The sequence below is a fragment of the Ips typographus genome, linkage group LG16 (genome assembly GCF_016097725.1).
Source record: "Ips typographus isolate SLU linkage group LG16, UJ_Ityp_2.0, whole genome shotgun sequence".
Taxonomy (NCBI): Eukaryota; Metazoa; Arthropoda; class Insecta; order Coleoptera; family Curculionidae; genus Ips; species Ips typographus.
This window is the reverse complement of record NC_138437.1, coordinates 7,529,018-7,550,065: the sequence shown is the minus strand read 5'-3', so window position 1 is coordinate 7,550,065 and position 21,048 is coordinate 7,529,018. Positions and strand designations below refer to the sequence as shown.

Sequence of the window (21,048 nt, the reverse complement as noted above, 5' to 3'; positions counted from 1 at the left end):
TTCTCCATTTTGTTTTCATTTAAAACAAGTTAATTTTCTTCTAAATCAATTTAAGACTGAAATAAAAACTCATAAATATTACTAAAAAGTACAGTATTTTTTATTCATTTTTTTCAGATCATTAATTTCAATTAATGGGTGCTGTAGAACTATTGGTACTTGAAAGAAATTCATCATCAAGAGAGTCGTCAATTTTCCCAATGTCCAGCTCCTGATACAAAGGATTTTCAACTTTTCCAAGGAACAAAATGGTACCACTTGTATCGTCTTGGATAAAGAACAAAAATGGGTGAGTAGCGTTGAACACGGCGTCAGGAACTCCAATTTTATTTCCAATTATTACTTCTATAAAAAAACTAAATATGATTTCTGGAAAATTATAGGATTTCTTATAAACAAACCTGTTGCTGCTACTACCACACTTCCTTCTTCATCTACGTCTATAGCTGTAGATTGCAGTATATCTGATACCACTAGTTTTCTCAGTATTGTGGAATTTCCTTGTGCTATTCCAGTAAAACTTGCGGTGTTCTGGAATAACTTTTGAAGTCCCAACTGTTAAAAAAAAACAATTAAGAACTTAGTCAAAATTGGGCTTTCTCCATCTTTACCTGTCTCAGAACGTCAGTATAGCTAGCTTTAAGTTTGAAGGAAAACTTGGGTATAGATACCAACACATCCCTTTTATCCATAAAATGCAATTGTCGATGGAGCGTAGTTAAGTCGATCCTATCGATAAGGTTTTGAAGTCCCCCAGTTGCAAGAGGTAGCACGAAAAACATCGAAAATTTACTGCGCTATAACAATGTTAGTTACCTATCAAGAATAATATACCATAAGGTATGTCAAAAGTAAACTGCTTTACGTTAACTTATATGAATAATATTCTATAAATTTGATGTAGGTACTTATCTTGACATAAGGAGGTTTACTTTTAAAACACTAACCACCATATTCACCAATATGTTGTCAAGTTGATAACTCGTAACAGTACGTTTGTTGCTATGGAAACACATGAGCTTAACAGATTGTTAAACTTAACAGTTTGGTGAATATGGCTATATAGCTTAAATTTATTAAAAAATTACCTTGTAGGGTAGTCTTAAAATTTTCGCTTCTAATGTAGGAGATTCGAAAAAGTAAAACGAGTTTGTGGCCACCATATAAGGAAGGTAGATTTTAATAGTGGGGGTTGGGTAAAACCCTCCGATACAAGTCTCATTTTTTGGGAAAGGATATCTCCAAATGCCCTTGAAGTAAATTGCGTTTGCTAGCAGCATTACCATATCCTTGAGATCATCTAAATAAGTTTTGGGGTAAAAAATATTTGTAGATTCTATCACCCCAACGCAACGTACAGTGATGATAATAGCATATGAATTATTACCTGGATCAGTTAGTCGATTTATAGAGCCCATAGTAGCCTTAGCAGTCCATGAGTTGATCTCAGAACTAGTTTTCTGAGCATCGCTGAAATTTGCTGGGGTAACATCAGTCTTGTAAAAATCTTCCAGTTTAGAAGCGAACACGGGTTTTAAAGTTATCTCCGAATCCAAGAAGATCCTGCTACTTACACTTAGTTTATTTTCGCTGGCAGGATTTTCCTGCAAATGCCAAAACCACTATGCCTTTTACTGTATTTAACAACACGTAGTTTATGAATAGCAATCATCAACAATAGTTGTTTAGCAGTAGTATGTAATTATCACACAACGTGGCAACTGCGCACTTGAGTCTCCAAATCACCAACCACAAACCAAAATCATTAGTACCACACAGGATACCACAATAGTAATTAAATATTACAGGAGAGACAATTCTTAACGGATCCTCAGAGCTAACCAGTAAATGGTTTGAGCAGTAGTGGGAAAAACCTTTGAGTTAACGTGCTTTTACTACGTATGTTCAGCATATACACATTTTTTCTTTTTCTGACGTCATAACAACCGTCATTAACACCATTCAGTGGGCAGCAAGTATATGTTATTGTGGTTAATGTGTTTTCATTCAAAAAAGATATGACTTGAAATTTCCTTAGCAAATGTGACAGATAAAACAACCTCATCACTACTGCTCAATACAGACGAAATTTGCACTCAAGGATATTTTAAAAGAAAACGTACTTAGAGCTCGAATCAGCTAAGAAAAGGCCACAGGCGTCATCAAACGATGATGTCACGATCTCTGTACGTCTCGCTTTAAATATTGCTGCTCTCGTTACTTTCCAAGTTGTTGCAGCCAGTCAGTGGCGTGCTATTATTTTATCAGTAAAATGAAACATTTTCGTCGTTTTTAATAAAGAAAATAAAAGACAACAAGTTTTTTAAAGGAATGGAAACTCCTTCTGCTTCTTTCTTCATAAATTGTAAGACGTTACTGACGATTTCACGGCCTTGGCTGTATATGATAACACCTTTCTTTCCAACCTTTTTGAAAGACATTTTGACAAAATAACGTTTTTTATTCATAACACTATGTGAACTTCAACTGCGACCATCAACAATAGAACCAAAACACCAGACTAAAACGGAACCTAACCTAACCCCCTAAGTCTCCCTGTCCGCCACTACATTTTTTTAAACTTGGCAACACCGTTTAGAGTGCCTGCTAGTAAAAGCATATAAAAAGGTCCAAATGTCCCTGGCCGCTGCCGCATCTGTTTTAATTGTGTCCAAGTAAAAACCGTACTACGTTGCCAAGTGGCTTTTTGACCGCTTAACAATATATTTTCGGGAATATTTTAATAGGACGCCTCTGATTATATCTAATGCGACGGCAACTGTAGAAGGAGAAAGAAATAGTTTTAAAAACTGCGTCATTGATGATGCGGTGGCCTTTTCTCATCTGATTCGAGCTCTACTTACTTGCAAGGATTCTATGATATCTTTGGTTTTTTGACGCACAGCGTCTTTCGATGCAAAATGCAAAGCATACTCAAACTCATTCTTCGTTGATCCACTTGAAGCTTCATATAAAACTGCAAGTACTAACTTGAGACTGGCAGGGGAAAACAAAACATTAACTGATTTTGGTGACAACACCTTAAAAGCAAAATAAATAGTGTGCATGTTTTGTGTTATTATAATTGGAAGTACCTTTAAAACTTTCCAATCTAAGGCATCTGACCATTCTAATGACGGATAATAAGGGTCGTCTGCAGTATTTTCATTTTCTATAAGACTTTCGGTTGCAAAAGTGACAGGAATAGTTAGAATTTGACCTAAAAGTTTACTACAAAATTACAGAAAACGACCTGAATGTTCAATACTCACTTAGGACAAAGTACCACAGCAACATTCTGTAAACAATTCACAATGGAACTAGTGTTCGTAGTATTTGTTGACCTGAGTGGATCTGTAAAATCCAGTTAGTCGAGAATCCGGTTCGGCTTTTTTAGATAAAAGCTCGCCCGAACGATCGTCGATGTCAATTAAAAGCTAATATTGGTTTTCTTATCGTGTAAATGCTTAGCGAGTAAACTGACCATTATAACCACCAGTTTTAATAGTAATGTGCAAATTCGGCAAAGAATGATTTGTGTAAAACGTGCTCGAATGAAACTTAACAATAGCGGGATTTCCTGATGACTGCTTAAAAGCAGTGAATGAGTTGATGTTGATTTTTTGCTTTGAAGTTATATCATAAACAGAACACCCGCTTAATGTGTTAATTTAGAATTTATTTCAACTATTACTATACAGCTTCAGAGTTTTTCTTTCTAAAAGAAAATTCAATAAATGCCTTATTAAAATCAACAAAACTTTTATAGTTCACACAATAAATAACATAATATATACCTAAAAGTATTCAAAACTACTTTGAAACTGAATTGCTGCTAGTGTGGTTTGGAATTAAATCTTTCTCCGAATCTGGACCTTTCTCTACTTGATCAGTTTTTAATTCTTCGACATCGTCTAAAGCAGTTACTTTTTCAACAATTTCAGATTTATCAGAATTTTGAGGTCTATTAAGCAACACTTCAGCAATCGGCACTGCAGAATTGCCAGAACGTTCTCTGCTACCGCTTTCGTCCACAGTTTGGTCCACATTTGTAGAGGTAGAGGCAATACCTAAAGCTGCGTTAAGATCAGAAGCTGCAATTGCGCAGCCTTCCTGATCGGTCTTCACGAAGAACGTTCTGCTGATTTTGTATCTGTCCAAGACTCCGTAAGCCTTTTGTAGTGTTGTAGAGTCCGGGATTCGGTCCCTCGTCATTAGCCATGCACTCTCTGAAATAATGATTTTTGAGCATATGTTTTTAATAAGTCAGTTATTGGAAATTAGTGAGTACTTACGAGCATTAACTGGTCCCAGCCCACTACAACTCCAAATCACTGCATAGGTGTCGTAGTCTGTGTCCAGAATTGTTAAAGTTGAAGTGGTTGAAATTGGAGTGGTGTCATATTTCACTACCAACTTTCCTTCGGTTTTTTTCCCAGTTAAATCCATATTTCCACCTATCACCCTTTTTACTCCAGTACTGAAAAAATATGTATCAACACCTTCTAACAATTTAAAACATCAAAAACTTACAATCTGTTGGTTACTTCATTTGAAACATAAATTTTTCCATTAGGACCTACGGCATAGTCTGTGACGACACATCGGGATGCTAACTCATTAAACTGGAAGTACCGCTCGGCTTCGTACCATTTTCCAAGGAATCCATTCATATCAAAGTGCGGCATAGGTAAATAATCAGGACAGAATCCAAAACTGGGAATCTGAGCCTGAGAGGCACAGATTAGGGTAAATAAGAGATACACACGGTACATCGCTGAAGAGATTTTATGGACCATTTCTTCGAGTCTACATTTATATACTCAAAGTACCGGTACTTCTTGTAGGTTTATATCATCAAATGATACCAGGGCGATGCTATAATAATTTTTCGATTTCAATAAAACAAAAAATACAAATATGAGCAATAGAATTCACTTAAAAAATGTTTTAATTGATTTTTAAAACTAATCTGTTAAAGTATACCTAAAGATATCTGAATGTATCGATAGAAAAATTCAAATAACTTCAGAAAATTCCTCAACCTGCCTCGTAATATGATGTGATGGAAAAACAAATTTACTACTTATAGTATTTGCAACAGTCTAATCAAAATATCACTATGTGGTTTTCAACGGTTCTTGATTTAATTTGTATACAGAAGAGGCAATGCCCTACTCTGACCTGGTAAACTTGTGACCAAAAGTGATCGTCCCAGTTTTGTCTGCCTAATTTATTAAAGTGGAAGCTATTTTAAAAAACGTAACTTAAGTATCATAAAAGAGCAATTTTTTATTAATGTGCTAATCTAAATGAAGCCTTCTAACTGTCTATCGATTTACAGTCACAACCCAGTATCGATGCTTTGTAATCGACAACCCCTTGCTATTTTAATGGCATTTGACAGCACACAGTTTACAGTCGATTCGACATTGACAATTGGGGCGTTGTTGTTGTTTGTTTATTGTTTTAAAAGAAATGTTTTTAATAAACAATACAATTCTAGTATGAATCCCCGTTACTTTACTGTAGCCTTCAGGGCCTTACCTTTAGTATTAATTTAAACGGTGAGCAATTGACCTTAAAGGCCTTTAACATGGAGGTTTTACATGTTTTTATAACCTTAGTCAATTTATTATTGAATTTAAAACAATGCAGTGCCTCTTTAAACTTATATTTAAGCTCTCAGGAAGTACAAAGACTATTAGGTGAGTTTGAGTATATTTTTTGATATAAGTAGTTAGTAGTAGTAGTCATAGTTACACTCCAGGATACCTCCCAAATCTACTATTTGTTCAGCAAATGGAGCATGTCAGAAATTAGTTATTTATATTTTAAGAGAGTAGTTTGTATTAATCCTGGTCAGTTATACCACCTAATATTAGTATATATGTATAGCAGAGACAATAGTATAAATTACATACACATGTGGTTTACAAAAACTATGTTATACAGAAAAATGTCATTGCAGGTTTACCTGCTGAGATGTACTACATAAGAGATGATCTGATTAACACTTATGCATTAAACTTTACTCTTCTCATTCCTCCCACAGTAAATGATTTGTATTTTACTTGGGAAAATACAGGAGGCCAACAGGTAAGGAGTTTCTTTCAATTTGTATCACACTATAGACTTCTAGGTCTAAAGTAATATGCTAGGTTACCATTCATTTGTGTTACAACAAGTACTATAAGTGAAATAATCCTATAGTGCACACTAATGTCAGCCTAGTTAAAAAATTGTTTAAACAATTCTCCCATATTCAAGTACATTACAAGCAATTGCACCTTAAATATTAATGACTTTTGATACTAATTATACATATAAAGAATTTAAAGTAAAATCTCAAAGTCAAGAAGTCTACAGTTTTAGTTTTGAATCCATTTTTACTATTTTCAGATTCCATACTCAATTGAAGTAAAATCGTCAAACACTGCAGCAATCCCTAAGACCCATCTAAATATTTCCTCAGTAGGACAAGTCCCCTCATCAACTCAAACTTTTGTTGTGAGTCTGCCTTGTTCTGGAGTAATTGAGGCTGAAGTTCCTATTTATATTATACTGAACATAACTCTACCTAATGATATTACCCAATCTCTGAAATTTTCAAGAAAAAAAACATGTTTGAATGAAGATGTTGATAATTATGTTGCCATGAACACTTTACCCCAATTTGCAAACTCCTCCAGCGTATTTTACATTGCAATTTGCTGCGCTGTGTTGCTTATTTGTTTACTGGGGGTTTTGGTAACCATAAGTTACATTAAAGATAAAAAGAGCCGGTCAACTGAAAATGGAGGAAGTGGACCTATTACAACCACCACAACATTTTTAGCAGCATTGCCTAGAAATAGCGTAAATGCATCATCTTATGGGAGTTTCAGGAGAATGCCAATTTACTCTTTGTTGGATGATCGGTCTAAAGACCTGCAGGAACGAATTTCTGAACTAACAGTTCAAAGATGCAGAGTCCGGCTAAATAACATTATACTGGAAGGTACCTTTGGAAGAGTGTATCAAGGTTCTTTCAGTAATGAAGAGGGAAATGATGAGACTGTAATAATAAAGACTGTAGCAGACCATGCTAGCCAAATTCAAATATCTTTGCTTCTGCAAGAGGGCATGGCCATGTACTCACTTAATCACAAGAATATTTTAAGCATCTTGAGGGTGTCTATAGAAGATCATACCACTCCTTTTTTATTATACCCCTACAACAATAATAAAAACTTGAAGATTTTCTTGCAGAAATGTAAAGTTTCTTCAGAAGGGGTTCATCACACTTTAACTACTCAAGAGGTGGTACACATGGCTTTGCAAATCATTAAAGCAATGCAATATTTACATAAAAAGCATTTATTACACAAAGATTTGGCTGCCAGGAATTGTGTGTAAGTACATTTTTAATTTTCAGTTTTAAGTAAGATAACATATCTCTCTGTTGCAGTGTGGATGATAATCTTAGTGTTCAAGTAGCAGACAATGCACTGTCAAGAGACCTGTTTCCTTCTGATTATCACTGTTTAGGTGATAATGAAAATAGGCCAGTTAAATGGCTGGCTTTGGAAAGTTTACTTAAAAAAACTTTTACACCAGCTTCTGATGTATGGTCTTTTGGAGTTCTTCTATGGGAATTAACCACTTTAGCCCAACAACCTTACATTGAAATTGACCCTTTTGAAATGGCTGGGTATTTAAAAAGTGGCTATCGATTAGTACAACCTATTAACTGCCCTGATGAATTGTATGAAACTTTTGTATGTGTTTTTAATTGTTTTATACACTCTAGTTTTTATACATTTTAGGTTTGCTGTAATGGCCTATTGTTGGGCAATGAGTGCAGACGAAAGGCCCACGTTTACGCAACTTCACGTGTGCTTACAAGAATTTTATGCACAACTAACTAAATACGTTTGACACAAGCACTTATAGCTAGCGTCGCATTTTTAAAGTGCCAAATTTGACAGAATCCATTGCCAAATATAGCCGAAGAAATACATATCTGCGCTTGTGTATGTGTAAGTGTCATTTTTTTAATTTATTTATAATCAAAATGTGCTGGGTGTTACAAGAAAGTCACCTGTATCTGCAGTGTATATATTCAAAAGGCAACTATAGTGTAAGGTATTTTCCTAGAGAGATTCATTTACATATATTATGTAAACTTGGTCACACATCACAAACTGTCTTTTGTAACACTCTACATATTTTAGGGACTGACTGTGTTTTTTTCTGTAAATTGTCATGATAGCTACTACAAATATAAATATGTCCTGTACATATACAAAACATATTTAGTTTTAAAAAAAATCGTACTTAATATTTATACTGAAATAAATTTGCAATTGCCTTTATATTGGGTAAACTAAATTAGATTTAAAATATTCCCTTTCACTTAAGTTTTTCTGGACACAACGCCAAATATTAGTATTAAACAATTGTTGCCATGGTGTCTTATTTTAATCCAGAACTTGGAAATTATAGTGGTCTTGTGACTTACTCAGACAATTTGACATTAGTTTTGTTAAGCTATTATTTGTTTAGTTTTGTGCGTGCTAGATTGATTCATTTAGCTTAGTTTAATCGGGTTGTGATTTTTTAGGTGTAGTATTTGTAAACAAAACAATAACACGAAAAAATTAATTTCCTCAAAAAGTTTCTCATGATTTTATTTTGGCATATGTTTATCTGTCCAAGTTTTGTTTACCTTGCATGTATATGGAGCCAAAGTAATCCACGCCTCCGGGCACCACTATTTGTCTCTATCCCTATTTTTTTACTTTGAAGCTCTTCAGGAGTAGCCTGGAGTCAACAGACAATTAATTGTTTGGGTGTAATAAACCACTAGTCAGTTAATCCTAACTGACAAGTGGTCTGCTTGTTTCCCTGTTCCTTTCTAAGGACTTTGAAAGGGCAAAACATGTCAAGGAATTGGGTTAATAAACGTAGTGAAAACCCACACAAATTCTCTAAACTTAACTGACTATTTGTGGCTGGTTTGGAATATGAGTTCAGAGAGTTGGATGTAACAAACATAATAAAGGTTATTGGAAAAACAATTAAAAAAAAGTTATATAAATCACTCGTTTGTCTTCCGATGCTAAAACTTTTCGAGTTGGTTCCGTAAACCTAATTTTATCCGAGGATATAAATCAGTGGAATATGTGTTTTGAACGTACAACGATAAAATTGCAGCCGCCATTCGTAATGAAATATGACTGAAACTGAAATACCTGGAAAATGATACAATTTTAGATGTTATTTCCTAGGACTTCGTAAAACAATGGAGTAAAGGTCAGAAATGAAAGATGAGCTGTATTATTTGAACAAATATAATAACTTTCAAAACGGTTTCAATAAACTCTGACGTCCAGAACACATAACAATGGGATTATACTAATGAAGAACAAGAAGAAGAAATATAATGCTTTATACACGCGATAAATTCTAAAAAAATCTTCAACAAAACGCAATTAACAAAAAAGTACTCTGGTTGATAAACCACGATGGTAACTTAATTAATATCTTTGACACTGTGTAAATTTTTAACAATTTCCTATAAAAGTTCATAAACAACAATATCACTTGAATCATATCCCTTATTTAAACTGTAAAAGCACATTTTTTTATCTAAAAAACTAATTTAGAGTGAAAGATGAGCAAGGATCTTTTTTCAAAATGAGTCAAAACAGACTATCTTACGTTCTAATTATGTTTATTATACCTAATAAGGGTAACTTCACATCGGATGTGCCTGAGTTTGGGTATGAAGTTTTCATTATATAGATGGTTCAGCCTTTAAAAAAGTGTGCGAGAGGGAATTTAATCCTTGAAATTTAAACTTTAACGTAATACTACTTTTTAATTAAAACTAGTATGTGGAGCCTGAAGGCTGATAAAATTAGTTTGCCATCTTGAAGAGTGATGAAAGAATGCTGGAGACATGGCGAGTTGATAACACATAAATTTCATTGCATGATACTTTGAATTTTAAATGCCTTTCTTTAGTAGTAATAATTACTTTAGCAAAAATATTTTGTTTAGTCAAAGTATCAAGAACTCTACATAAATCTATATAAAAAGATGGCATACTGTGAGGCTAAAGCAAGTATTAGTACTAAAATTAACAATAATTAGTGAGATCCGACTAGGTTTTTTTCAAAACTTAAAGTAACGTCTACCAGCTCCAGAACATTATTGACACTGAACACAAAACTAAAACGTTAAGTTAACTCAGATTAAGCAGACTAAAACGTGACTTGTAATGCCGCTGTGGTTTACTATCTGATCTACAAGCTTCTTAACAAATATGCGCTTTCTACAACCTTATGAATTTCCCTCAGGAAAAGTTCATACATTTGGTCATATTGTAAAACCCATTTTTTTGTCAGTTTGTGATAATCCATATTTTGGTGACTGTTTAAGTTAGCACCAACCAAACCAGTAAAGTGCACTTTGTGGTATTTAACTACAATGAGTTTCAGTACTATGGAATGTAAAGGAGTAGTGTAAAAAATTTTGAGTACATATTTCTCTTTACTGATTCGGCATTTCTGCTTCCTTAAAAAAATATTAGCTTGTAGACCAGGCTTAAAGCATATTTCTACTAAGTCGAGCTACAATCTAAATCTCCCCTAGTGGTGAGATTAAGATCATGCTATCATATCTATATCCAAAGTATCACCGCCATCGTCTATATGACTAGTTGGTGTTGGAGTTGGTATGCGTTCTTCTGAAAGCAGAGGATCGCCAGATCTAGGGTGGACAGGAGACACATTTCGAACCAAGAAAGTGTCCCCTGTAAGTGCGTTAGGAGACGAAAGCATTGGGTCACCATTAACCCCATACACGAGATCGTCGTCGTCCATCCCCTCTTCCATTGCTGCTGATAAACTTAAAGTTGCGTCAGATATGACATCGGGCATCTGCTCAAAAACGCTCTAGTTACGCTTTTTAGTATAGAGTGAAAGAAAGTCTTTACACTTACTTTTCTACTGGGATCCGCAAATATTGGTGACATTATATCAGTAACGGAAGGAGGTCGATTCGGATCTAAGTGATCCAGACTATGATCGAGCATGGATTCCAATTTGTGATCCAGGCTGTGGTCCAAGTTGTTATTCAGACTCGGATCCATATTGGAGTTGTTGGAGTATGAGTTGTAGGGCGATGGGTTATTATTGTTGTTATTGTTGTTACTAAGAGACAAACTCTGCCAGTTGAAATCTGATACTGGAAGCCCATGAGATTTTGCTTGCCTTTCTAATTCCTGCAAAAATTAATTCACTCAATAAGATAAAGAAGACACATGAAATAAAACTATCGTCCCTATAGTTGTTCAATATTTGTGTGTAAATTCAAACCGTGAAAAAGCACATTTTTTTGCTCTAACTAAAGGTACATATATAAAGTCCGAGTTCGTTAATTTGATTATTTCAGCAAAAGTCAATCATGTCGTAATATAGATTCATGTTTAACATGGATGAAGCTGAATTACAGCAAAACGCAAACAAAAGTGGTTTACCGGATTCGTTATCGTGCCGGTACTAATTGACAAAATGGTAATTTCAAAATACTATATGCAGATTTGCGTGTAGCTATGGCAATGGATTTGATTCTATTGAAAGCGGATCACGCTACCTTACATATTTCTCTTTACCTATTATTCACTGTTCGTGGAAACCAATATCGGTTGAAATGTTTGATGTTATAGGAACGTCAAAATCCGAATACCTGATTTAGTTATTCAAGGGTTTGATTCAAGTAATTTTTTTGCTAACATCAAAGCATTAAATCAGATGTTGAAGTGCTTTGTTTGAACAATTATTCTCACCAGTAAGTAATACTTCTTAAGGGAAGTTTTGTGTGAAGGCATTCTGTTTATTAAGGTTTATAAATTTTCAAACAATAGTGTGTTGTCATGCCAACTAAATTTTTTAGTAAAAAGCAACGTTTTTGGTTTAAAAAAAATAATAATATTATTAGTTAAACTGTTTTACTGTGTGATCTAATGGAAAACTCTTCATTGTGTGGCATTTTATCTGTTGCTGACGCAGCCAATACAGTAACGCTATTTATTTTATTTATAATTTTGATTACTTCTTTATTTCGTACATGGAAAACCCAGCATTGAATAGAACCTTTATGTTCACATTGGAAGACAAAAACCTATTTAAAACATATTTGCTGTCATATTCAGCTAATTATTCGTATTGAATTTCCTCTCAAACCAGTCTGTAAGCATATTGCACAAACAAAATCCTCGATGAGCTACTCAATTGAGCCTGCATTCAAAAACGATGGCTATTAACGAATCTACTGTCCTGTTAAGTAGCAGTGTTCTTTTTAATTACTATTGTTGTGGTGAAGGTTATTTTAAAATTACCAGTTTGCCATTGCCGGGTCCTTATTAATATGGCAAATCTATCTGGTTATTTGAAAAAATAGACTTACATCCGGAACAAACGTTTTCATTTAAGAGCATTCATTTTCTAATAATTGCATTATAACGCGAAGCAGCGTGAGAACTTGGTCACTATTTACTGTTTGATAGAAGATTAAGTGGTTTCGTACTTTGTAATTATCAAATTCATCTTTGTACACAGTGTCCCAAGATGAAATTTATAGTAAAGTCATCATTGAGTCTTTGGCTAATACAGAATACGTCATGTGTTAATGTTTGATTTTAACATATTTAAATTCTAAGTAACGTATCAGTGTTGACGTCAATTCAGCATTATCTTACCTGGACTCGTAGCTGCAATCTTCTATTCATATGCTCCATTTGTTTCTGTCTGGCTTCGGATTGTTTCAACCGGTGTACTTCATTTTTGAGACATTTAATGTATTCGACAGAAGACTTCAGGATGGTGCCTTTATTAGGTCGGACGTCCCTCACAATTTCGTAGTAAGGGTCGTTGTTTTTGGGTAAGAGCGTACCCAGCTCTTTGATTCGATCATTTATGTTAAATCTTCTTCGGCGTTCGACTGCAAAAAACACAGACATTCACTTGAAAGTTGTTAGGAGTGATTAAAACGGTTTTGCCTTGAATATTCATAATGTTAAATGGATGTTTTTACCCGAATAACGTGATTGTTAAAAGCTTTACTAAACCTACCGAGAGCCATATAAATTGTAAATTGCCTTTAAGTCGGTCCGAAACATGGAAATTTGCAAATTTCCTGGATCCTGGAGAGGAGATTAAATACCCCAGACTATATGTATACTTATGTGTGAATTGGAAAAGTTTGGGCGTGTAAACAATTATACATTCTGTTGGGAGAAATTTGTTAATTTGTGGTTGATTATATTAAAGTTTGCACAACGCTGAGTTAAACTGAATCGATCTTTAGGTTTAGGTATGTGGAGTTTGGAGTTTATGGAGACGCATTCATGCCAAGTTAGTTTCAAAATTATAGCCGTGATTAAGTTTCGCCAAAGTGTTATCATCTGAAGTAGAGGGCACTGAACGGATATGAACCATTTATCGAGAAATTACAAGTAGTGTAATGTCTTCTGTCGCCATCTATCAAATTTAGATGAATTAAAAGTTTGTTTATTGACCGAAAACTAGAGAGATGATAACACATTATGTGTTTTATTATCTTTTATTGTCTAAATTTTTTTGACACTGCTGTTCATCAAATTGAGCCTATACTCGTAGACTGGGTGTTTGGATGAAATAGTTCTGTGAAAACGTTCCCAGAATTATTAGAAACAAAGTAGTCCGATAAGTATCTAATTAATTGCCAGGAATTGTTTATTACTTGATAAAAGTTGCGTCAAAAATTTCAACATGTCCAAAGTTGATTAGACGATAATTGGAGTGGTAAAAATATTTCGTCATTACGCCCTGATTATTAAGTTATTAAAAATCGATAAGAATATTTTCTTGTACGCTAAGCTTTTAAGTGTACACGAAAATTCTTATTAACATCGTCGGCATTTAGGAGAATTTTAAAAGGTTTGTCTCCCTTATTAGAATCCTTAAGTAACCGCCAACATATTCTTAGAAGCACATTTTTGGCCCTCATATAATATCAGTTTCGGGATTAATTTACAGCTGTTAAAAGTGAAATAAGCCCTTGGAAGCCAGTCAAAGCTTTTAACACAAAAACAGCCCCGTGCTCTTAATGGAAAGAAAGTAACGAAATCTCCCTTCTTATGTCGCTGCTTTCTATAGGATAATGAACGCAACATTGCTGACATCAAACGAATTTCGGATCCAAGGCTGTAGAAAGAGGGAACATTTCGGTTCTCTTTGACGACTCGCGTTATTACATTTTTTTCACGTCGACATTTCTAGAGTTTCACTTAATGAGTACCGAACTTATGTAGAGGTATGTGCTTTATTTTTCCTTTTTCGGAACGTATTCCAATTATGATAATATCCAATTTGTTACGTTAGAACGTTGATCGAAAAGTGTCGATCTCCTGCTAGACTTATGAAGTATGGAACTTGTTTTAAAACCTATAACTTCTATTTGCGTTTTTTTATGCTACAGAAGTTTCTCATTCTGATTTCTAACATATAAGAAGAAAAATGATTTTCATCACAAATTTGAATTAGACGAAATGAAAACTTTGCTGGAAGAAAAAATTTTCTTTGGTTTTCTCACGGTTTGAAGCCAATATGAACCATAATAATATATGAGTTGTTTTACACAAAACCACATAAAAATATTTATGATAGAGCTTGTTTCTATAATGAATAAATCTGATTCAAACTTAGCACATTAGTAAAACATATTTTTCTTTAATAATTTTGAAAAAATTCAGTTTCTGTCTAACTCCCCTTCGACATTTTTTTGTTTGGTAAAATTTTCTAAAGAAAAGCGAAAAATGTGTTGAACTGATTGAGCTGCCTAATTGCTCAGAAAATACAGAAGAAGATTAACTGAGAGTAAGTACTATAGCCTGTGCGTAAATACGTCAATGGGTCCTGTTTTTTTTATTGTATACTAATTGTACAATATTGTCACTTGCTCATGCCCATATGAAACAAATCTAACCTTAAAATTTAGGCAAATTTTGTATTTTGGAAGAATAACCTAAATTATCATACGGTTGTAGGAATTTGCGTGGTTGGCAGGTTATCTTTCAAGTGCCTTATGTTAATATTGACCTAATCTAGTAAACAACTATTGTTTCACTTAAATTTTTCAAACCTTAAATTAACTGTTCTTGATAAGATCAACCAGTACAAAAAAAAAAATTAAAAATTAAAATGTCCGTTATTTTAGATTGACTGTGAGGTTTTATTATTATTATATAAAATTCCTGAGAATGCAATCTTTAGCCCACTTTGTCGGAAAAGTTACTTTAGAAAATGATTGTAAAGGTTGGGTTTTAACTGAGTGATTTAGGTTTTCTTCTTAGAATTTTTGTCATTCATTATTGTGTTAAAATGACGTAAATGTTATATCCTGTTTGGTTTATTTATGCATGTAGGGTACCCACTACAAAACGTGCACACGTATACGTAAACGATAAGATAGTTGTATTTAAATATAAATTTTAGTATTTTCCATGAGGTCTTATTATTTTTGAGTCTTTGTACAATAACGAATGATCTAGCACTATATTGTTAATTAATGATTGGGTGCAAATGAGTATGATCAATATATGAACAATTTCTTGTTTAAGATAAAAGTTTAATTTTGACTTACTCATGTTATGGTTGTCTTTTTTCTGTCGGTCTTTCGCCAACGCGTGTAATTCCGCTTCGCTAAGTAAGTAAGGTTCATTCTTGATGTTAATGTCATTTGCTAAGGAACTGTCTGAGGTTTTGAAGCTGTCTGAAGCCAGTGAGCTTGATTCCAGCGACAGTAAATCGTCTATTAATTCTTCAGCCTGCAAAAGAAAATCACATTAGTAGACTTTTATCTCTAAGTTTGATCAAAAAAATGCTTTGAGTTTGATGAGAGAGAAGAAGAAGCGGATTACTTTATATTATTTTATAATATTATAAACATCATAAAAATTACCATATTATATTTAAAACATTTATTAGACACTTGAGCAAATATATTATGTAAAAAGGAATGTTACTAATCAGTTTGATTGACTCGAAAATACCCCTACTAATAAGGTAGCTAAAAAATATCAATTCATATTAAAATATTTCTCGGTACGTTGTAAATTATGTTGCTTACATGTGTTCCAAAATGTAATCCTTAAATGATTAATTTATGACGGGGACCTTGCAGATGCAAGGTGGATTTGAATGATTAGTTTTTTTATCCAATCTTTAACCTAATAAAACTCAGTCAAAAATTTTAACTTAACTTCGCAGCAAGTTACCAAGTGAAAATTAGGTTACTGCAAAACCGGTCTCTGGTATTTTAAATCTCGTATCAATGGGTAAACCCGTTCAACTGAAAGGGAATTAATTTTTTCCAATATAAATGACATTGTATTGCATTATATGCAGATTGCACGTCATTATCGAAATGATTATTGCGTTCGTAAGAGAATATGAATTAATTCAAGGTGATATCTTGACGATGATATGGTTGATGGATGATGTGTCAATGATTTAGACTGGAAAGAAATGGTTTCAGAGAGCATATGAGAAATAGGACCTTAATGCATTCGAATTCAATATCGACTCTATTGTGACTGAATAAAAACTTCTGAATGCACGTGTTTATATGGGTTGGCATTTATGAAGGAAGACAAAGAGCCTTAAAATGGAATAGAAGCCTTACTCAATTTCCTTTCTTGTTGGAAAATTGCTTTACTCGACTTTCTGTAGAAATGAAACATGAAAAGCACAATAATGTACGAGTTCTATTCAATATAGGTTATTTCATCTGAATTTCATCAAGTTTAATATTGTATAATAACTTTATCGTTCTTCCAATAAACTAGCTTACTAAACTGAAATTTCTGTAACAATATTCACCGTGAATGTCAACCATCTAAATTAATACAGAAATTCTTTTCATCATGCATTAGTAATAACGTTTTTTCCCCCCAACTAAATGAATGCTTTGTATAGACATACTGCAAACTTTATGACACGGACCATAGAGCACGCTTTTTAGGTATTCACGGTTTGCTTTTTAAATCATTTTTAATTCGTTTGTTGTCATTATATTCACTAGGTCAGTGTGACGAATCCGAAATACGCGAAGCCTAATGAAGTAAGAATAACTTTTATTCAAAATAAGTACAGGGTTTTGTTGTTCAATTTCATGACCAAAAACACAAAAATATTTTCGTTTTTGATTATGTGCTTTAAAGCTTGTGGTAAACAACATTTTTGTGTTGCTTTTGTTTGAGTTTTGTTTTAGAACCGGTCTGTACCATTTGCTTATATGAGTCAAGTATAAAAAGCAACTGAATATGTATAAACTGCCACCCAGTAATTTTTACCTAACTGTACGGTTGCCACGCCTTTATAGAAAACATTTTTACAGATTTATATATACAGTGTGAAGCAAAAAATTGAAGTTCTGAAATAAACCGAGTAGTATAGAATTTCTTGAAGTCAATTCTACTACTATTTGTTTCAATATTTAATATACTGGTTATTGAAATAACTGTTTGCCAAGTATCCTGATCTTGACCACCCATTGGACCTTGATATGTGAAGAAAATAAAACAAAAAATTGTCTTTTATTATGAAACATTTCTTTACCAGCGTTTTAAACTAATTAAACATTTGCAATAACATGTAGGGTGTCTACAATACCATGTACCACAAAAAGGCTCTCTTGCGAACGGTGAGAAGTTTTTAATATCTAATTTATGAGAGTACGGACCTGGATTTGTTTGTCATTACACGAATATGATTTCTTGAACAAAATTTTGTCGAAAATTCCGGTCCTGCATTGAAAACATGTTCATGAAACAATAAAGCAGGATATCTAGATAGATGCAGCAAACAACACCACATACAGTTGTACAGACATACGTCGTATTGTAAACTCTTTGTTCAAAAACATGTTTGAAAAGTAGCTATTCAAAAATGTTATTTACACGAAACAGAGATCTTTGTGGACTCTCACAGTACCAGGTGTTCCAAATTAACAGTATACACCAAGTCTGCTCAGAAACGTTTTCTCATATCCTGCACAAAAAAAAGACACTAGTGATTCTGCCTGAATTTGATTGTGTAGTTGTTGATTGTATTTTTAACGTAAAATAGGTCTGGGTCATTCCCTAATCGATAATAATATGGTAAGATGACAATTTCTATTACATACTGTACATTAAAAACCTTCAAATAACATCCTTAATTAGGTTTTTCGTAATTTATGGTGGTCTAGGGTTTTTGTCACAATTACCTCATAATAGTAGCGTCCATAAAAAGCTCATTCCAGTCCGGCATGTAGCCAAAGTCATAAAATGGATAATTTACTACCTTTTATATGGATCGTTTAATCCAGTCGGTAGCTTAAGAAGCATTAACTACTGGTTTTGCTATCTTAACATTATTATTTCTGTAAGTTTTATTTTATTGCATGTTGAAGTTTGCTTTAAGTCACTTTCAGCGTGCCGATAGAATCGTATCAAATTGTAAATTATCAGTGAGTGAAACGTACACACAAATTAGTGTTATTTTAAGCAAGATTAAGTGAAAGACGTGTTGATCCCTATTATTAGTAAGTCCAATAATATTACATCCCATATTTATGTAAGTATACGTAATTACGTTTGCTTTAAAAATTGATAAAATTTCTGGAAGTGATCGATTACAATTTAAACTTATTGAATGGCATGGCACCAAAATACCAATTGATTTTAATGTGCCATTCATCTTAGGTCATGGATCTTTTTAGGGATGCTCGATTAAATTCAAATATTTACTGGTTAGGGTTTAAAACCCCCAAGGATATCCGCTATTGTTATGTATTTCATTGAAAGAATTAATTATGGTTCTAACACGATTGTTGTTACGACTAATATTCTCTCAGTTAGAGTTGCCTTGTACTAATTGTCATTAAAAATCTCCATTTAAACGTGTCAGTTGATTTGAAACGTTTCTCAGGTGTAGTTGAGTCATGATTTGAGTCCAGTCCAGTTTATTTTTTAAGTAAAAGTGTCGTAAACCCCAGTCCATGACCCGCAGAACAAGATTTGAATCGTCCGGTTATGCATGTGTATTAACCCAGATTGCAATACGTATTTAATTTTTCTACTAACTAAACTTGTTACATTTTTGCACGTTTATGGCCATCTCGACAAAATTCCAGTTGTCAACTATTATGCGTTCACTTCCATTGTCCTATTTAAGGATTGTCGTAAAAATTCCACATTAATTAAGTATTTGCTACATTAGTAATCTAATTAGAGTTTAAGTACCAGTTTCGTTACTTTCTTCGCACATATGTTATCCCATGTTTCCAGGGTCAATTCGATTATCACAAAAATTGTTCATTTCCAGAGTGAGCGTCATTGTTTTTATAAGCCAACACTTACCTAACTTCACAGCATACAAACATGACTTAATAATGTGAAGTGTCATATGAAATTTTGCGCGAAACAAGAACTGCATAATTTATTGTATATCTTTGTATGCGCTTCACGTAAAAATCAATATGGGTCAATAACTTTATGCCAATTGCTTCTGCAATATTTATTTTTGATATCAAGGTGCTCGGAATAAGTTTCATTTTGCAATGTAATGTGTTTGCGTTGGGTTTTATATGTATTAATTCAGTAAGGAAAATGATGGCTCCCACTCTGAATATAATTTAAAAGCCGTTACAAAAGATATGCGCTATTAAATAATAGGATATGTTTTCTGTAATGTCACGCACGTGGCATTGAAATTTTCGTGATATTTAAAATTTTTATAAGCGTGTAATTAACAACGGCATGAATTAGCCATAAAAAAGACGTATTGTCGACATTTTCCCTATTATATCGTGCAATTTCAATTGTTGAGAGAATCACTGGTTCATTGGGTATTATTGTTGATGAGGCGCCTCGGCCAATTTCCAATTGTTGGTCATCGAAGGACATGGATGTCCGTTATTGTATGTCATAGTCTCGTTTAAAACAGTCAAGTGTTGCCAACTACGATTTAAAGCTCTAAGAGTAAAAAAATTCAATACAATCTCTTTTAAAGGTCTTAAAGTTTTAACCGGGAGCAATGTGAAAACATTTTTCAAATATCCTAAACAATTTGACACATTCTTTAGTAAATCAATACTTTAGTCAAGTTATGGCAAAGAAAATTTAGTCAATTGCTACTAGACAACACTGTTGTTTTTCTGTCAAACATATACTTTAATAATAAAAATAAAAATTCTTCCTGAAAAACTTACCTTTGAGGGACTTTGACATGACGTTATTAACACAGGAACTTCTGACTCTCTAATTGTTTTTTACACTTTAAATTTAATAAAATAATCTGTTCAAGTATTTCATAAACCAAGTCAAGCGTCACCTAAGGGAGCGTTTGCAAATTACACCAAAACAACTTTTTGTCAACTTTAAAATAATTAGCGCTGAAATTTTTTTTTTGTTTTTTGCCGTAACAAATACATAATTTAAACGAAAAAATTAGGGAGGATCTCAATGTTTTGGACAGGGCTGTTGTTGCGTTCCAGTCTTTAATTAAGACGAAGCAATATTCTTATAGAAATAAGAGAAAGGCGGAGCAAGAAAAGGGGGAGTGATAGAAATTAACGGAATAATGATATTTTAGGTCTACCCTGCGAGTTGGAATACGCGAGGATAGCCGACTTAATTAACGAGGGAACTGGATCCGACAGGAATAATGTAATTATCGGGATATTTAATTTTTGGCCAGAAATTCTTAAGGGCTAATTCACAGATGTGAAAATTTACAGCCTTACTAATCCCAAGGGGCCTGTTTTCTGCCATAAATTAACTATTAACTGTCATTCTGGGCCAAACAATTTAAATATATCCAGAATGTGTTAAACATAATATATAATTTATATAACTATTAGTTATTTGAACTGAACTCAAATTACATATCAAAGTCCATGGGTTTGCAACTACTTGCTTAGTACATTAATGTAAAAAATCAAGGTAGTTTTGTTTTTTGATTACCTTCCACTAAA

At 33.4% G+C, this 21,048-nt stretch overlaps 5 protein-coding genes across 7 annotated transcripts in view; 2 read left to right on the top strand and 3 right to left on the bottom strand.

Moving 5' to 3' along the window:
* Positions 1-76: 76 nt before the first annotated feature.
* Positions 77-3,482, bottom strand: LOC145738899 (serine protease inhibitor 2-like). The gene is made up of 8 exons (XM_081994040.1): positions 3,273-3,482; positions 3,096-3,220; positions 2,865-3,041; positions 1,388-1,604; positions 1,089-1,300; positions 612-797; positions 402-555; positions 77-345 (listed from the first exon to the last, which is right to left on the bottom strand). Exons 1-8 carry the CDS (start codon positions 3,295-3,297, stop codon positions 128-130), a joined length of 1,314 nt encoding a protein of 437 aa, XP_081850166.1. The 5' UTR covers positions 3,298-3,482; the 3' UTR covers positions 77-127.
* Positions 3,483-3,658: 176 nt separating this feature from the next.
* Positions 3,659-4,938, bottom strand: LOC145738901 (apolipoprotein D-like). The gene is made up of 3 exons (XM_081994044.1): positions 4,534-4,938; positions 4,296-4,480; positions 3,659-4,229 (listed from the first exon to the last, which is right to left on the bottom strand). Exons 1-3 carry the CDS (start codon positions 4,797-4,799, stop codon positions 3,814-3,816), a joined length of 867 nt encoding a protein of 288 aa, XP_081850170.1. The 5' UTR covers positions 4,800-4,938; the 3' UTR covers positions 3,659-3,813.
* Positions 4,939-5,028: 90 nt separating this feature from the next.
* On the top strand, positions 5,029-8,661 carry dnt (tyrosine-protein kinase Dnt). The gene is made up of 5 exons (XM_081994036.1): positions 5,029-5,708; positions 5,972-6,099; positions 6,403-7,394; positions 7,451-7,747; positions 7,809-8,661. The coding sequence occupies exons 1-5, from the start codon at positions 5,597-5,599 to the stop codon at positions 7,918-7,920; spliced, it is 1,641 nt and encodes a 546-aa protein (XP_081850162.1). The 5' UTR covers positions 5,029-5,596; the 3' UTR covers positions 7,921-8,661.
* A 658-nt stretch (positions 8,662-9,319) lies between these two features.
* Mitf (transcription factor Mitf) overlaps positions 9,320-21,048 on the bottom strand; it is a 40,017-nt gene continuing 28,288 nt past the window's right edge. For 2 of the 3 annotated variants that reach the window (XM_081994035.1, XM_081994033.1), the window contains exons 3-6: positions 15,673-15,856; positions 12,749-12,990; positions 10,991-11,272; positions 9,320-10,943 (exon numbers count right to left, since the gene is read on the bottom strand). In XM_081994035.1, coding sequence (XP_081850161.1) covers positions 10,656-10,943; positions 10,991-11,272; positions 12,749-12,990; positions 15,673-15,856 — 996 coding nt within the window. In that variant the 3' untranslated portion in view covers positions 9,320-10,655. The remainder of the gene's footprint in view (positions 10,944-10,990; positions 11,273-12,748; positions 12,991-15,672; positions 15,857-21,048) is intronic. The other variant, XM_081994034.1, reaches the window with a different exon arrangement.
* Positions 18,049-21,048, top strand: part of CtsL4 (Cathepsin L4) — a 45,659-nt gene continuing 42,659 nt past the window's right edge. The window contains exon 1 of the mRNA XM_081994043.1: positions 18,049-18,190. Within this exon, the coding sequence (XP_081850169.1) occupies positions 18,188-18,190 (3 nt within the window). The 5' untranslated portion in view covers positions 18,049-18,187. The remainder of the gene's footprint in view (positions 18,191-21,048) is intronic.

Bases quoted from the DNA above. Each gene is read 5' to 3' on its own strand.
- LOC145738899 (XM_081994040.1), bottom strand. From the start codon at position 3,297: ATGTTGCTGTGGTACTTTGTCCTAA. The intron at 1,605-2,864 runs GTAAGTAGAGCT...TGGCATTTGCAG, and splicing joins ATATCATAGAATCCTTGCAA to GAAAATCCTGCCAGCGAAAA. The intron at 346-401 runs GTTTGTTTATAA...GTTTTTTTATAG, and splicing joins TGTGGTAGTAGCAGCAACAG to AAGTAATAATTGGAAATAAA.
- LOC145738901 (XM_081994044.1), bottom strand. From the start codon at position 4,799: ATGGTCCATAAAATCTCTTCAGCGATGTACCGTGTGTATCTCTTATTT. The intron at 4,481-4,533 runs GTAAGTTTTTGA...ATATTTTTTCAG, and splicing joins AATGAAGTAACCAACAGATT to TACTGGAGTAAAAAGGGTGA. The intron at 4,230-4,295 runs GTAAGTACTCAC...TCATTATTTCAG, and splicing joins GCTGGGACCAGTTAATGCTC to AGAGTGCATGGCTAATGACG.
- dnt (XM_081994036.1), top strand. From the start codon at position 5,597: ATGGAGGTTTTACATGTTTTTATAACCTTAGTCAATTTATTATTGAAT. The intron at 6,100-6,402 runs GTAAGGAGTTTC...TACTATTTTCAG, and splicing joins AAAATACAGGAGGCCAACAG to ATTCCATACTCAATTGAAGT. The intron at 7,748-7,808 runs GTATGAAACTTT...TATACATTTTAG, and splicing joins ATTAACTGCCCTGATGAATT to GTTTGCTGTAATGGCCTATT.